This window comes from Canis lupus, chromosome 8, assembly GCF_048164855.1.
Source record: "Canis lupus baileyi chromosome 8, mCanLup2.hap1, whole genome shotgun sequence".
Taxonomy (NCBI): Eukaryota; Metazoa; Chordata; class Mammalia; order Carnivora; family Canidae; genus Canis; species Canis lupus.
The window spans coordinates 25,571,306-25,588,964 of NC_132845.1; the positions used below are offsets into that span (position 1 = coordinate 25,571,306).

Genomic DNA, 17,659 nt, shown 5'->3' on the forward strand with positions numbered 1-17,659 from the left:
CATCTAATAAATAACTAACTCTCAGTCAGATAGAACAAGGAGAAAGACCCTGGACAAAAAAGTTAAAATTTTGTTTGTTATGCCTTGGGAAATTGAGCTGAGATGTGTAACACATAACTAAAACTACTATCATAAGACAACTACAAATATTGAAAACATTCCTCTGGCTGATATACTATGAAATACTAATATTATTTGTTAAATAGATATGATGGTAGAAAAAATCATATGGTGAGCATTTTGTTAGTGTTTTTGTTCCTTTCCTTATTCCTCTGTACTTCTATATATGTAATATTTTTCATCTTTATTTTCTTAAACATGAAATACGGCAAATGTTGCACCTTCCTCCAGTGGTTTTAGTAATATAGGACAGAGTACTCAAGCTTCTTAGCTAAATTGAGAGTACATTCACTCCATTTCAAGCTCAGTATAAGAATGATTATTATTCTAGTATAAGGGATAAATAGAGTAAGCTCTGAGCCAAAGTTCCATCTAATATCCTCTTTGGGACTTCATGAAATTTTCTTTACACATCCTTAATATGTCTTCATATATATAATAATATTTGTAATGTAGACAAAGATTTACAACTTTTTTTGGAGTATGACTCTTTCTTCAAATAAAATATATGACACCCATTATTAAAAAATAACAATGTACATGCTCGTCACATTTTTATAGAATATTTGGCTAAATAGATAAAATATTTTCAGAATCTCTATGATAGGAGATCAGATGGAAGAATTTTAAAAATAATATTTGGCTTTAGATATAAAAATTATTTTGTCAGCTATTGATATACACATATCTCTCCACCTAGTAGTGTTATGATATGATTTTATATTAGTTTTCCAATAACATCCTGTAATAATAGAGATGTTTCAAATAAAAATAATAAAAAACAAGATGAGGTGATCAAGAACAAGATCTGAGTTAGGTATTTTCACTGAAATTATGAAGCAGAAGACATGCCTAGTAATTACAAATTAAGTTTAATTAATATCTATCAAAATATTTTGAGAAATGCCAAATATAAAAATATTTAGAAAAAATATAAGATGTTTATGCAGATTTACATTTTTAGCTTTTAATAATGAAGCCATTAGAAATACTGTAAAGATTGAGACAAAAATATTTATATCCACCTAGTTTCTGAATTGCAAAACAAAAAGAATAATCTAAAAGTTAGTGACATCATCTGACACAAATATCATATGATACTCTGTTAAAGTCTACTTGGGTTAAAAAAATTTGCAGTGGCCTATATTAAATTTTTTATTATAAAATAAAGATTTCATAAAATATATAATAGCTAAGATACTATTTCTGCTAAAAATATACAATTTTATTACACTAGATCCTTTGAAGTGAAATCAATTAAGTATACTTGAAAATTAAAAATTGTGTACTCTAAAAAAATTATATACTCTGCTGATAAGTAAAATAAAAAACAAAAATTTTAATTCTATCACAAGGATACATGAGCAAATGCAATTATTACCCTAAACAATTCTGTGTAAAAGGAAAACAACAAAACAAAATGAAACTATAATTATTCAAGAAAAATAACAATGGGGCACCTGGGTGGCTCATTTGGTTAAGCATCTGCCTTAGGCTCTGGTCATGATCCTGGAGTCCTGGGATCAGGCCCTGAGTTAGGCTCCTTGCTTAGTAGGGACTCTGTTTTTCCCTCTCCCTTTCCACTGCCCCTGGTTGTGTCCTCTCTCTCTCAAAAAATAATTTGTTAAAAAGAAAAAGAACAATACTATTGAGAATATATAGACACTGGCAAGGGTTTATTTAAAAACAAATTAATAATTTAAAATGGTTTCATTTTCAACCTAGAAAAGTGAAGTCAGCATACAACTCCAAACACTAAAACAAAATAATAGATAAGTATAAGGATAACAGGAGGAAAGAGTTAATAAAGATAAAGTCAGGGATCCCTGGGTGGCACAGCGGTTTGGCGCCTGCCTTTGGCCCAGGGCGCGATCCTGGAGACCCGGGATCGAATCCCACGTCGGGCTCCTGGTGCATGGAGCCTGCTTCTCCCTCTGCCTATGTCTCTGCCTCTCTCTCTCTGTGTGACTATCATAAATAAATAAAAATTAAAAAAAAATAAATAAAGATAAAGTCAGCAATTAGAGAATAAGAAAACAAAACAGAGAGCAGGTTCTTTTAAAGAATACACTAACTAAAGAAACTATGACACACTCTTCTCAAGAAAAAAACTTAAGAAAATAAATTTAGAATATGTAAAAGCAAATTTAATCAGAGGCACAGATAAGATATTTTTATTATATAGTGGATATCATGTTTAAATCAATGCTCACTAATCCAAAAGTCTCAGTGAAACAAATTTTTTCTAGGAAAATATATATTGGCCAAATTGACATGAGAATGAAACAGTTGAAAAGACTAATAACCATAAAAAAAAATAAAAAAAAATAAGTCAGGGGCACCTGGCTGACTCGATTGCTGGAGCATGTGGCTCTTGATCATGGGGTCGTGAGTTCAAGCCCACATTTGGGGCAGAGATTACTTTAAATAAATAAACTTTAAGACAAATTTTTTTAAAAGGTCAAAGATTCATCTCATAAAAAGGCTTTGAGGTAAGAATGACAAAATTTTCGAATTTAGTAAAATAGGTAAGTCTCAAGGCAATATTCTTACCAACAAGAAAATAATGAAATGCTGGGAAATGTATTTTTATAAGGCTACCATAATTCTATTACGAAAACCTCACAAAGATATCAAACACAAATAAAGCCAAACAAAAACAGGCTTTCAGTAGATTTGAAAGGATCTACTCTGCAAGGATAGCAACAGTATTTGACTATCCCCTGCTAAATTCCCAGTTTTAATATCAATTACATAAAGAAATGCATAAAAAGGAAATCTTTAAAGACTAACAGAGCAAATGTATATGTAGAGACATAATAAAACAATGCAAACATGGATATATTCCAGAATGCAAAAGTTTAGATAATTCAGTATATTAACCAAACATAAGTTTTTTAAAATGTCATTTAAAAAATTTAATACCCTTTCCCCACTAAAATAACAAATAAAAATTCAATATTCTAATTCTAGAAAAATAAAAAGCCTGTTCAATATGATTAAAATGTTATCTCAAAGACAAAAAGATTCCATGTATTAACATTCTTTTATAACATACTAGAGATTCCAGCCAATGAAATAGTGGAGGGAAAAATGTACAAATAGAGAGCAAAGTCTCATTATTTTATTGTGACACCACCTGACTGGAAAAATATAAAAATTTATAATTTAAAATTAAGAAGACACAATCTATCAAGCTATTAGATATGAAATAAATTGAAATTATTCAACAGGAAATTTAACTAAGAACATAGTTGGGAGTAAAGATGAATTAAACTTCGTTTTGGGTGTGATGAGTTTATGTTATTTGGATGACAGATATGTTCATTAAACTACTAAAACTACTAAAAATATAGGACTAGAGTTTGGGGCTCCTGGATGCCTCAGTCAGTTAAGCAGCCAAAGCTTGGTTTGGGCTCAGGTCATGATCTCAGAGTTGTGGGGATGAGCCAAATGTCAGGCTCTATGCTCAGTGGGGAGTCTGCCTGGGATTCTTTCCCTCACCCTCTCCCCTTATCCTCCTTTGAACTTTCTCATTCTCTTTGTCTCTCTTTCTCTCTAAGATAAATACATATTTTTTAAAGACTTTTTACAATGTTTTTATTCATGAGAGGCAGAGACATAGGCAGAGGGAGAAACAGGCTCGCCCAGGGAGACTGATGCAAGACTCCATCTCTGACCCCAGGATCATGCCCTGAGCCCAAGGCAGACAGACACTCAACCATTGAGCCATCTAGGTGCCTCAATAATTTTTTTTTTTTTTTTTTAAAGAACATAGGACTATAGTTTGAAAGGATGGTTTTAAGGGAGCCAGGGTGGCTCAGTCAGTTAAGTGTCTGCCTTTAGTTCATGACCCCAGGGTCCTGAGATTGAGCCCCATATCAGGCTTCCTGCTTGGCTGAGAGTCTGTTTCTCCCTCTTCCTCTAACCCTGCACCCTACCTTACTCGCTCTTTCTCTGTCTCAAATAAATAAATACAATCTTAAAAAAAAAGAAATGTAAATAATTTTTTTAAAAACAGAAAGGATAGTTTTAGAATAGTCCTTATACTACTAATTGGCAAAAGTAAATTCTCAATAATTATCTGTTGAATAAATGAAACAAAACTATTAGAAAGAAAAAAGAAAAATTGAATAACCAAGATAATATTAGAAAATCATGAGAGCCAAAAATACATATATACAGACAGTCACATATAAACACATACACACATACATACATAAAGAATGTGTCATATGCTGCACAGGAGTCAAAGAGTATGAATCTAGAGCAAAATTCACATCAGTGCCAGGAAATTATTGTAGACTTTAAAATATAAAATGTTAGTTGAGAAGTACAAACAGAAGGGACTTTAAGAAGAATTTGGTGAGGAGAAAAAAGAGGGAATAAATGTACACGTTTTTAAAAAAATGTATCCCTTTAGGTCTAAAGTTTATAAATTGTAATACCTGTAAGTATCCTATCATTAGATACAATTCCTCAAAGTTGAAAAAAAAAATATCCTTGCTGTCTCTCCCCAGGATTATAGGTACAATTTATTTCTTACTAAGCAAGTTTTAATAAATATCTCTTTTTATCTTAAAATCAACCTGAGAGGTTTTAACTATCTTAAAAAGATAGTACTGACCTCCTCTTTAATTCAGGTTCTAATTTTTTCTTGATAATACAATCAATTCACAAGGTTTAAAAATCAAATGCACAAAATGGTAGTCAATTATTCCTATATCTTTCCTAAAGCAATCTTATGCTATCAGATTCTCTTCTTTCCAGAGATTTTCTCTGCATATATAAGCAGATAAGTTTATATTTTACACAAATGGTAGCACACACTCATACTTCTTTTTTTTTTTTTTTGGTAGTACACACTTTTACCTTTGAACAGATATTGACCAAATCTAAGGATATTAATTGATTTTGTCAAAATTATCTGACTATAAAATTAGAAAGTTACATGACTACAGCTAAAATGTATATTTTTCTGGCACTCAGTACATTCACTCCTATGTCCTTGATGCGTTTCCTAATGAGAATAATGGGTATACCCTAATTTATGCAATATATCTGGTACTCAAAAATTGAATGTAATTTTGCAATTACTTATCAGAATAATTTAGAAGTGCTTTAAATTAATTTTGATTCATCTTCAATTGGTTCTAACACCTTACATATCACTGATTCATCTTCAATTGGTTCTAACACCCAGCATATTAGTTTACACCTAATATATTAGTTTGAAGTCCCAATAAATACTCTTTTCCTTACTTAATGAGATTTAATAGGAACTAGTATTCAAAATGAAAGACATTTAAAAGAATATATTTTTTAAAAGCAAAAAATCACCCTTAAATGATCTATTTTGAACATTATTTTTGAACGCCAAGCTTTCATGAAGTTGTGCACATCTGTTCTATGTACTTATTTGCTATAAGATTATTTGTTTAGTGATTATGTGTAAATGTTTCATCCCAACCACTGCCAAATAAAATGTAATGAGAAGTATAAAAGCACAAAATACTGTTTGAGTGTTTCCCCTTTTTATTATTTTAGTTTTGATTTCTAAATGCAAAGAGCCACGAGTTGGTTAATCACTTTTCAAAATATCTTTTGCATGCACTTATAGAATGTATTATGTAAATCACAGTACTTTATTAATATACTGTGTATATCTACTATATATAATTAACATTTTTGAAACAAAAATAGCAATATGTTCCAGTGAAGAACCAGAGTATAATACTCCTAATTAATAGAAAGGAATAGGGATATGTACAGACAAATTCTGAAAACATAAGTGTTAACTTTTGGCCATCTTTAAAAGAACAACATTTATTTCACAAAACAAGGAAAAAGACAAAGCTGTTGCTTCCTACCCCACTGATTTGCTGCTTATGTTAAGAAAGGATTATCACATTAACACTACAGACACGATACATATAATAAATAAAATAAACCTCTGCAAGAAAATATGGTCCAAATTGTGAAATACAAATGTTTCGGAATGCACACAACTTGCATGAAAAAAATGTGATTAAAGAAGCCAAATCCTTCTATTAGCTGCAGTGAACCCCTAAAGCAATTTAGGAATTTGTTTCTTACAGACAATTAATCACATGCAGGCGTGCCAGATGAGAACTATTGATTGCCCTTTTCCAGGCTAGTGGCATTCAGACAGTAGACAGACAAATGCCCTAAGCAAGGAGAAGCATCTTTCGGCTTCTGCCTGGTGTAGCTTTTAATTGTTCTTTCCTAAAATGTGTGACATTTTGCTGTTAATCTTTAGTGTAGAGCTTACTCCTTTCTCTTTGAGCAATACACATGTGTTAAGTTTTTCATTTACCTTTACACCAAGGTCCTTCATAAGCTCAATCTCAAAATTCACCGCATCATATGGTAGCCTGAACTGAGGGATTTCAGAAATACTGAGGGGGAAAAAAGAAAAGAAAAGAAAAAAAAGGCATTTGATGAAAAATTATTAATCTTTAAAAAATAGCAACATATCTATATTGATCACTATTAAAAGAAAAAGCACCTTTTCTCAGAGTATTTTTGTATCACATGAGTGTGAGAATATCCAAATTTTACATACATAACAAAATATTATATGAACAACAGTAGAAACAGTAGCAAATGATGTGAAAATAAGTATAAACAATGGAAACAAATAAGTAGATAATTGGTCAAAAGTAAATCCAATACTTTTAAGTTTATTAAAGTATTTAGTTGAATTATCTTCTAATAATCTATGAATTCCTAAGAAAATAAAATCTTAAAAACACAAAAGTTAGCTGAAACTATTTTTAGTGTTTAATATACATAAATACACATACACACATACATATATATTCCACATATACACCACGAGCTTGTTCAAATTCAAATCTTAACTTTGTATTACCATGCTGTATAGGATATTATGAGATTGGCTCCATCTGATCTACAGAACATTTTTTATAGTAAACCAATCTTCTTCTATTAAAGCAGTAGGTGTCCCAAAAGGATACAGTCATTAAAAAGTAATCCTATTTAATATCAGTGCTCGCTATTTGCACTTAAAAAAATGAGTCCTAAAATATAACCATTTCAACAATAAAAAGGTTTATAGAGTATCAAAGTTAAGGGCAAGTAACTCTTCAATGTTTTGTAGCAATAAAAAGGATATGTATGTCAGGAACATATAGTAATTCATTTATTCAGTTATCTACTTATTCAATAAGCATTTATAAAGTGCCAGACACAGCATTAGCTGCAGTGATTTCATGGTGAATTTTACCAAATTCCCACTTTCAATATATTCTCATTCTGGTGGGGAAAGTTACATAAATAATAATTACAATAGAATGTAGTACATGCAATGAAAGAGATATATTCAGGTACTACACATTTGTAAAATAAATAATTGTTGAAGATGAACCTAATGGATCCCATCACTGCCAAGTCTTTCAAAGTGCACATGCAGATTTTTCATTCTTTGGTGACTTAAGAATTTAATCTTTTCATACATAAAACAATTTGTAAGATACCATGCTCAGTGCTATGGAAAATACAGTATGTATTTTTGTTAATGTATTAACAGTATAAAATCAATCCCCTACACTTAAGGAATTTTTCATTTGGTTAGGACATAAGATTATATGTAAGAGTAAATGTGGGCCTCAGTCGGAGATAAAAATCTCAAGATGACATGTGTACTCTAGCCACCTGACCTTGAAGTCATCATAATGCTCTGGGCACTACAGTCAGAGGCCTTTGTACAGTATTAGAAGTGATTATGGATAGTTATATTGTGACATATTTTACTCTCAAATGGATGAGGTCAGCAGACTCATGTATACACACACACAGGGAGATGGGGGATATATACACACACACAGTACACTGTGACAAAATATCAATGTGAACAAGAGTATTTCAAAGGAGGGGAGGCTTATTATGGGATGAGATAATCAAGTAGGTGAAATATGACAAATGACTAATTCTCCATTAACTGGAGAAAAGGGAAGGGATGAAAGGACAAAGAAAACGCCAAGAAAGAGAAACAGAAAGGGGAGGAGGAAAAAAGTGTACATGCTGTGCTCAGGGAATGGCCAATGGAGCAAAGGGATGTTAGGGGTGTTGGGAAGCTTTATCAGGAACACCACAGCCCTGCGTCAGATTTCCTGAGTACTGGATGAATTCCTCCTTGTCACAGAACTTTAAATACCATCTACATGTAATAAATCTCACATTTTTATCCTCAGACCTAAATTCCAGACCTTTATGTTCACTTGAATTCTAATAGGTATCTCAGATTTATCATGCCCCAAACTACACTTTGGATCCTCAGAAAATTCCATTTTATAAGTTGCTCAAGCTTCAAATTCCTTATCTTTATTCCCTTACCAGCATAATTCCAAACCCAGGGACAGGCCATAAGGAGGTATATTGATTTAGACTATTTAAAACAGTTGTAAGACTGATTAAAATAAACCTGTTTTATATATTTACCATGAGCTGCTCTCAACAATGTCACTGATATTCTAAACTCTGTCTCCCCACCCTCCCAAAATACCTTTGATAGATCTAAATTCTAAATAATCACTATTGTGGGTGCCTGGGTGGTTCAGTTGGTTAAGCATCTGCCTTCGGCTCAGATCACAATCCCAGGTCCTGGGATTGAGTCTCCAATCGGGCTCCCTGCTCCCCTGCTCCCCTCTCTACAGGGAGCCTGCTTCTCCCTCTCCCTCTGCTGGACACTCCCCCTGCTTGTGCATAAGCAGCTCTCTCTCTCTCTCACACACTCCATCAAATAAATAAAAAAAAAAAATTCAAAAATAAATAAATAATCATTATTGCTATAGAATTCTAGTAATAGGTTTTTAAGTTTGAATTTGTCCCATTTTTATTACCTATTCTTCAATAAGCATGGAGTTTTACAGGGAAGTTAATATTGGAAATTCAAGATAAACTGTAGCCACTGACACATACTGATTCAGCTACAAGCATTACTTGTTCCAACTTCCCATAGGCAGCATTTGTCTGCACCCTTCACTATTACATGTTCTAATGAAATGGTTGATTTGGAATTGATAAAATGATAGACATGATGCAATATGAATTACTTCAAGTCTAATATTGGGCAACTACGAGGAGTTTTTGTGTTTCAAATTAAAATTAAAGTAGGGACATTGTGTGAACTGTATCTTTAAAACTGAAATTATTTCAATTGTTAATGTTTTGTTTTATAAGAATGAATCAAAATAATTTTTATTACTGATCATGTGAATCTTTTTGAAAATAACTTTTTTGCATAGACTAGACAATAAACATGTTTAAAGAAAATCTCCAAGCATCAAATGTGCTAGGTACACACCACTAAACTGCCATTAAAAACAAAACAAAACAACAACAACAAAAAACCCTAATGTATTTGTCATCCCTGACATATTCTATATTTGGTTTATTGTTTTATTATCTGCCTCCCATCACTAGAGCGTAAGCCCCATGAGAACAAGCACTTTGCTTTGTCTGTATTTGAGCTCTAGTGCCTGAGAAAATGACCAGCATATAGGAGATCAATAAATATTGAAGGAGGTTGTGAGTAAGGTAAGGAGGGAGAGAGGAAGGATGGGAGGGAAGGAAAAGGTAGGTAATATCAGGTAATGGCTTTCCGTGTGAAGCTAGGTCCATTGTCTCCTAGATTATGGGAAGCTATTGAGAGATTTCAAGGAGAAAAGTTATATAATCACATTTGGAAACTATAAGAAAAATGAATTTGAAAAAAACAAATCAGGAAGCAAAGAGAACCATAATGGAGTCTACACTACAGTGGTGAGATATCAGGGGTATAGAGGTGAAGGGGTAAAAGGGCATTTTATAAAGTAATCACACAATATGAATTGCCAGGACACTGAAGAGTAGTGCACGGAATTCCCATATGTTTTGGGGATGTCATCCACTGAGAGAGCATATTCAGGGAGAGGAGCAATATGGTGAAGTTTATAAGAGAAAATGTCCAGGATTTGAATGTATGACCAGGACAGAGAGGTTAGAACTAATAGAGATTTTTAAATAATATAAACTTTAAATAAATTTTTAAATAGTTTGCAAGTAAGTGGTAACTGAAACAATGAGAGTAAATGAGATCACTGGCAAGATTACATGGTGAGAAAGGGGATAAAAGAATGAAAGAATATGACTGGAAAGATTACTTTCCAGGTTTGTTGTGCTTATGAAAACAAACTTCTATTCCTCTGTGCTCTTCTAACAATCAAAAGCATTGAAAGAAATTTTTCTTGTGGCAACCATATCCTTTAGTATTGTCAGTGGAGTGTCAGATAACCTAAAAACAACAACCCCAAACAAAACAAACCAAAAACTTTCTTCTATGTTCATGTTTCTTTCAAGTAAATGGAATTTACCTATACCAAATCCTATACTTTTCAAAGCACAATTCTAATACTTTTAATAGAGCTTTGCTTCTATTTATGGTACAGGTACCACACTTTATATCTGTGTTACATCATATATTTTCTTAAAATATTTCCTATTGATATACCTATTTCATCTAAACCCCATTTTTTATTGTCAATTAATATCAAATGAAACATAGTGAAAATGTTTGAATGTTTGAAAAAACTAAAGCAAAGGAAACCATTGCTTTGACTATCTTACATAACAAAAATGTCATAGTTCATGTATATTAATTTTTATAAAGAAAAGACAAAATCAAAAGTATACACATACAAACACACACATGCACACTTACAGTTTAATACCATCTTTATTTCTCTTTATTACCATAATATCAAGCCCTTTAACCTTTTCAAATTCATGTCCTGAAAAAAGAAGCCACAGTGGTAGGAAAGCAAAACTACTGATTATTTTAATATTGTCACCACATCAAAAAAATCAATCCTGTTCAATGCAACAGGGATTAAGTCCTTGCTATCTTTCACCAACTCAAGTGATTTTTTTTAAAAAAGTGGTTGTGATACTAATTCACTAGGGATAAAAGAATCTGTTTGGATGCAAAGGAGAAGGAAAGATAAAACTTGACATCACCTCTTTAAGCAATTGATTTCAAATACAAAGCTAATTTAATCTTTTTTAGCCACTTTGAAGATACAAGAGAATGAGAGGCATCTGTAAGTAAGAAAATAAATTAACAGGAAAAGGTTGTAGTTGTAATGCTGGCTAGATTCCAATGTCAGTTTTTATAATCCTGTAACAGTGGTACATAATGCCTCTTCCATGGGACGGTCCAAACAAGGCTGATTCAACATTTCATATTGTCCCTAGATACTGGGAACATTCAAAGGCAAAGGAAAGAAAATAAATCAAAAAAGAATTTTTAAAAAATGTTTGGTTATTAATCCAGGCGAATCTGTCCCACTAGAAAATGCTCAGCAAATACATAAAAATATACAAGTTTAGTGTTAGTTTATATGATTTAGAAATGCCTATTCTGCATTTGAGTTACAGAAAGATAGAGATGCTGCCAGCAACCAGAATAATCTACCAAAATTGTCCACACAGAATAATTCACAAACAGGGCTTGTTTCATTTTAGGCTTCTTGTGAAAATGCAATTAAAGGGCAAAAAGATTTTTCCTAGACTACTAGGGTAATACAACAATTAGGTTCATATTTTTTAAATTAGCTCACGTATTCATTGATGTGTATAATTGAAAAAAAATTTACAATGCTTATACATATGTTGCTAATAGATTATGTTTTTCCTAATTAATAAAGCTGTGGTAAAACACCATTAGAAAGATAGTCTAAATCATTCCAGCAAAATAATATATTAGGTATTTCACATTCCAGGAATAAATAAAAAAACTTTATAAAATATGTTTAATCCCTTAAAACTCATAGTGGTGAAGCATCAATTTAGAAAAAAAATAATTATTTCTTGACAATCAGGTTATTTTTTCTTCAGTTTATGCTTCAAATCCTCTTTAATAGGTTTTCCTATTATATGATACCTTGGCTTGATGATTAAGTCAAATAGTTTTATATTAATGCAAGCTTATCTTGGGTTTAGCATATAGTCATTTGACCAATATTGACATTTTATAATTACTGACACATATTTATAGGTTTCATAAAATATAGAACACATAAGCACAACTTTTAGTCAAAACCTGGTTAAATTTATTCCCTGTGATGATTAAATATGATTAAATATGATAAATTTACTTTGAGAATAGTTTAGTAGCCATTACACATAAATGCTATAAGTACAACAGATATGCCAAATGATAGTATTTTATAATTTAAAATTATCTAATGTAAGATGATATATTCATAAAAAATAACAATAAATTGAGTAATATTATTAACTTCCCAATCAAATTCTTTCATTTTTACATCAAACATTTTAAGTAATATCCATTACCCATTTAAAATAAATTTTATTTCATTCTAATCACAAATGTAATATATGTTCATTATAGAATTCTATATACTTTAAATAAAGCAAAGTTCTCCAGTTTCTTTTTTTAAGATATGTTTATTTAGAGAGTACAGGGGGGAGGGCCAGAGAGAGAGAGAGAATCTCAAGCAGACTCCTTGCGGAGTACAGAGCCCAATGTAGGGCTCAATCTCAGAATCCTGAGATCATAACCTGAGTCAAAATCAATTTGGATGTTTAACCAACTGAGCCATCCAGGCACCCCCTCTCCATCCAATTTCTAAATATGGTTTGAATATCTGATAATCACTAATACAAAGTAAATATTTTTTATTTCAGTGAATCACTCTTCTGGGAATTAAAGACTGTAACCGAATCCTCTTTTACAATAATGATGCTGATTAATATCAAATATTAGTAAGGTATTTATGAAATAAAACTGCATAAATGTACATTAAATGGAACAATTTTAGTAGACTGACATAATTTTAATTAAATGTAAAAGTTAAGAGATTTTAAACTGAAAATATGTGAGCAGGACATGTCTATGTATACAACAGAATGTATTACCCCGTATTCCACAGAGCTAGGTTTTTCCTATCTCCAATTTCTATAATTTTCAGATATATCTCCATTAAAGGACAGATTCACAGGGATGAAATGAGTTTTTATATGATTGTTTCCTCTACCCATAAAATATTTTGCTGAGATTTATCTTAAATTCACAAAACTAGACAGGGAAATTTTTAAATAAATATTGCTTAATGCCAACTGTAAATTTAAAGTGAATAATGAAATCAAAATTGAGCATTCAAAAAAAGAACATTTAAAATACCATCTGTGAGCTTGAAGTTCCTATACGATTATGAACCAACAATATTCATAAATGTTCTACGCCATCATTTTTTATTCTATAAACATGAGAAAAAAAAGTAGGCATTACCTTAAACCACCAACATATTCTTGTTTTTCAAAGATAGTGATATCAGAGTAGCCTAATCGAGCCAAAAAGGAAGCACAACTTATACTTGCAGGCCCAGCACCAAAAAGAGCAATCTTTGCAGAATAGGCTTCAGGCATTTTTTCTGGAGGAGGCAGAGAAGGATTTCGAATTTGTGTGATATTCATTGCTTTGAATACCTATGGAGAAATCAATTGCCATGGTTAAGAACTATAAACTAACTTTTATACCCACAATTTGATGTTTCAAAGGCATTAGTGTTTTAAATGGAAATATAAAGTACATTTTCAGTATTCATATGTTACAATTAGAAGTTGTATTAGGTCAGGAAGATGACATCTTACACTTGACTCTTTCTCAGTCTTTGGAATCTCTTTTCAGGGTATCACCTCCTATAGGTGTCTCACATTACTTACACCCACTTCTAGGCCAAGTTAAGCGCTCCTGCTCTGAAATCCTTCCTATAGTATATGTTGTATGCCTCCAACATAAACACCAATGTCTATGTGTCATGTTTCCATGTTAGTCAGTAGAACATTTGTTCCTTGAGTCAGAGAATGTATCATTTATAAACACACACATATAACTTACACCTATATGTTTTAGTCATTTTTAAAATCATGTTACCATTGTACTACCAGCAGTTAGCACTTACCCAGCACACAGAAAACATTCAGTAAATAATCTATTGACATCTGCTTCTAATTATGATAGATTAGCTTTTTTCATTTAAAAAATTGTATTTAAATTCAATTAATAATAATGTATTATTGGTTTCAGAGGTAGAGGTCAGTGATTCGTCAGTCTTATACAACACCCAGTGCTCATTACATCACATGCTCTCCTAAATGTCCATCACCCAGTTACACCATCCGCCCCTCCAGTGACCCTCAGTTTGTTTCCTATGATTAAGAGTTTCATGGTTTGTCTCCCTCTTTGACTTCATCTTGTTTTATTTTTTTCTCTTCCCTATGATCCTCTGTTTTGTTTCCTAAATTCCACATGAGTGAGATGATATAATTGTCTTTCTCTGATTGAGTTATTTCGCTTAGCATAATATCCTCTAGTTTCAGCCACGTCATTGCAAACGGTGAAATTTCATTTTTTAATGGTTGCATAGTATTGCATTTTGCATGTGTGTATGTGTGTGTATCACAGCTAGATTAGCTTCTGAAGGATAACTTTTTACAATATTTTGGAAGCATTGAAGAGCCACCTGAAGTAAATCAGGGGCCAAGATCTCAGAGGAAACAGTAGCAGAGAAGTGATGACAGCTCAAAAGTTACTATTACCCTAAGAGAATCAACCACTTCATATCAGAGGGAGGAAGGCTATGAATCTTGTAGAGGATCACAGCTCAGAAGAGACAGCAAGAGATTTTGACAAACTCCTAGGACTACAGAGACACAGAGTTTGGGAAATTTAATAAGAGATCAGAAACCAGAAGCAAAAGAAAGTGCAGAAAAGTGAGCTTAATTTTTAAACTGCATAGGATAAAAGGCTAGGAATCTAAACAGAAAATCTCTGTAAAGAAAAGAACTTTCTGTACTTTGATGATCCAGAGGAAACAAAAACAAGTGTAATTGTTTTAGCTAAGAAGGAAGAACTCTATCAAACAATCAGCTGAAACTCTTGGAGAGCTATACTCTACAAGTGGGACAAACCAGAGGTAGACAAGCAAACTGAATCAGCTCAGCCCTTGTAAATAAAGGTGACTAGTGATTAAGTTCACACTGTATTTATTTAATAAATGATAGAATGGACATTCTGTGGAGAATAATAAGTCAACCATAGCATTTAAAAATTATCATATACAATGCCTGCTTTTTTGGCAAAAAAATAAAAAAGTCTAGGCTTGCCAACAACTAAGAACTAAAAACTGCCAAGAAATAAGAAAATAGAGATGCATATAAAATCCAGTAAGTGTAGTTACCAAACATAGATTTTAGAATAACAAGGATTAATATGTTAAAAAATTAAATAATAAGAATATGAACTTTACCAGAAAACTGAAATTTGTAAAAAAAATAATAATAATAAAATAAGTACAAGAAGAAAAGAGTGGAAATTAAAAAAAAAAAAAAAGAAAGAAAACTTAAACACATGTACTTAACAGCATATGGGACAGGTGATCAAAAAAGGACATGCATACTGGGATCATAAAAGGAGAGGAGGGCAGCCCAGGTGGCTCAGCAATTTAGCGCCGCCTTCAGCCCAGGGCGTGATCCTGGAGACCGGTGATGGAGTCCCGCATCGGGCTCCCTGCATGGAGCCCGCTTCTCCCTCTGCCTGTGTCTCTGCCTCTCTCTCTCTGTGTCTCTAATGAATAAATAAATAAAATCTTTAAAAATAAATAAATAAAATGAGAGGAAAGAAAGTGAGACAATAGTGATATTTCAAAAGAAACAGACCTATAACTTCTCCAAACTAATGAAAGACATGAAGGCAGAGTTCTAAAACCTTTTAAAAAGGTAGATATAAAGAAACTCATGCAAATCACAGTAAAATTACTATGAACCAAAGTAAGAAAAGGCAGCATTGTAAACAACCAAAAAAAAAAAAAAAAAAAGAAAAAAAAAGACCTTGTCAACAAGCAACAACAAAGGGCTAAATTTTTCCTCTCAAAAGAATTGACGGAAGAGAATGAAATGGTATCTTTTTGATCAGTGAATGAAAATACCTTCTATTTGGAATTCTATTCAGAAGGAAAATATCCTTCAAATATGAAGCCAAATTAAGACATTTGCAGGGAATGTTTGTTGGAAACAATAAAGGATATGAACAAAGGATAAGAATGAAGAGTATTAAAGGAAGTTCTTCAGGAAGGCACAAAGGGTACTGAGAAATATAAATATGTGGGTAAGTGAAAATGACCCAGACTATAGTTTACTATAAATGAAAACTGAAATACATAATAAAAGGTATCAGACGTTAAACTGAGTGAAAGTGCACTCTATCATAGCTTTGTCTAGGAAGTGATAAAAATAATATTTATTAGGCATTAATCAATTAAGGATGTTGTACATCTACAGTATCAACTAAAAGAATAGTGAAAGAATATTTAACAATTAAGTTGTTGAGGGGAAAGTAGAATTTTAAAGATACTTTAATAATAAAAGAAATAAATGAGAGAAAATTAAGGCAATAGTTGCGTGGAAGGGGAGAGTAGAAGAGAAAAAAATAGTAAGAAAGTGAATATAAATTACACACATGTGAATATTACATTACATGTAAGTGGATTAAAATTACTATTAAAGGATTAAGAGCATAAAAGTTATAAAGATTGAAAAAAGTTATTCTAGAGCAGCCCAGGTGGCTCAGCAATTTAGCACCACCGTCAGCCCAGGGCATGATCCTGGAGACCCAGGATCGAGTCCCACGCCAGGCTCCCTGCAGAGCCTGCTTCCCTCTCTGTCTGTGTCTCTCATGAGTAAATAAATAAATCTTTAAAAAAAAAAAGTTATTCTATGCAAATACTAAACAAAAGAAAGCTGGTGTAGGTATAACAGTATCAGACAAATTAGACTTTAAGGAAAAATGCATTACTAAAGTTAAACAATAATAAAAATGTCAATCTGTCACTAAGATTTTCCTCTAAAGCTAAAGGTTAACTGAATAACAATTTCAGAATCTATAAAAAGAAACAGAACTAAAAGTGAGAAAAATGGATCAATATTTTCTCACTATTTTCTTCTCATTAAAACTTGACTGTCCATACAAGTGGCCTATGAATACATACATATTAAGGATTAATTATGCAATATTTAATAGATTACCTCACAAGGTTATTAGCATTTTAGAGCTAAGTTAGGCAAATGGGGTTTTCTTGGGAGTGAGTTATCAGGGAGATAGGACTTGATGTTTTTCTTGAATTCCTTCTATATTCATCACCAACTACACAGATGAAGTAAAGCATTTCAAACTATTCAAGGAATATCCAAATTATCTTAAAAATTATACGGTGGCTGGGTGGCACAGTCGTTTAAGTGTTCACCTCTTGGTTTTGACTCAGGTGGAGATCTCAGGGTGGTGATATCAAGCCCTGTGTTAGACTCCATGTTCACCATGGAGTCTGTGTAAGATTTTCTCTCCTTTTCCCTCTTGTCCCTCCTACCTGCTCTCCCTTTCCCAAATAAATAACTAAACCTTTTTTAAAAATTAGAGCGTAATATTAACAAGTACTAT

At 32.1% G+C, this 17,659-nt stretch overlaps 1 protein-coding gene across 4 annotated transcripts in view; it reads right to left on the reverse strand.

Moving 5' to 3' along the window:
• The window catches only part of DPYD (dihydropyrimidine dehydrogenase), a 790,677-nt gene that overhangs the window by 540,165 nt on the left and 232,853 nt on the right, over positions 1 to 17,659 (reverse strand). For all 4 annotated transcript variants that reach the window (XM_072834642.1, XM_072834646.1, XM_072834643.1 and 1 more), the window contains 2 exons: positions 13,457 to 13,653; positions 6,458 to 6,539 (listed from right to left, as the gene is read on the reverse strand). In XM_072834642.1, the coding sequence (XP_072690743.1) occupies positions 6,458 to 6,539; positions 13,457 to 13,653 (279 nt within the window). The remainder of the gene's footprint in view (positions 1 to 6,457; positions 6,540 to 13,456; positions 13,654 to 17,659) is intronic.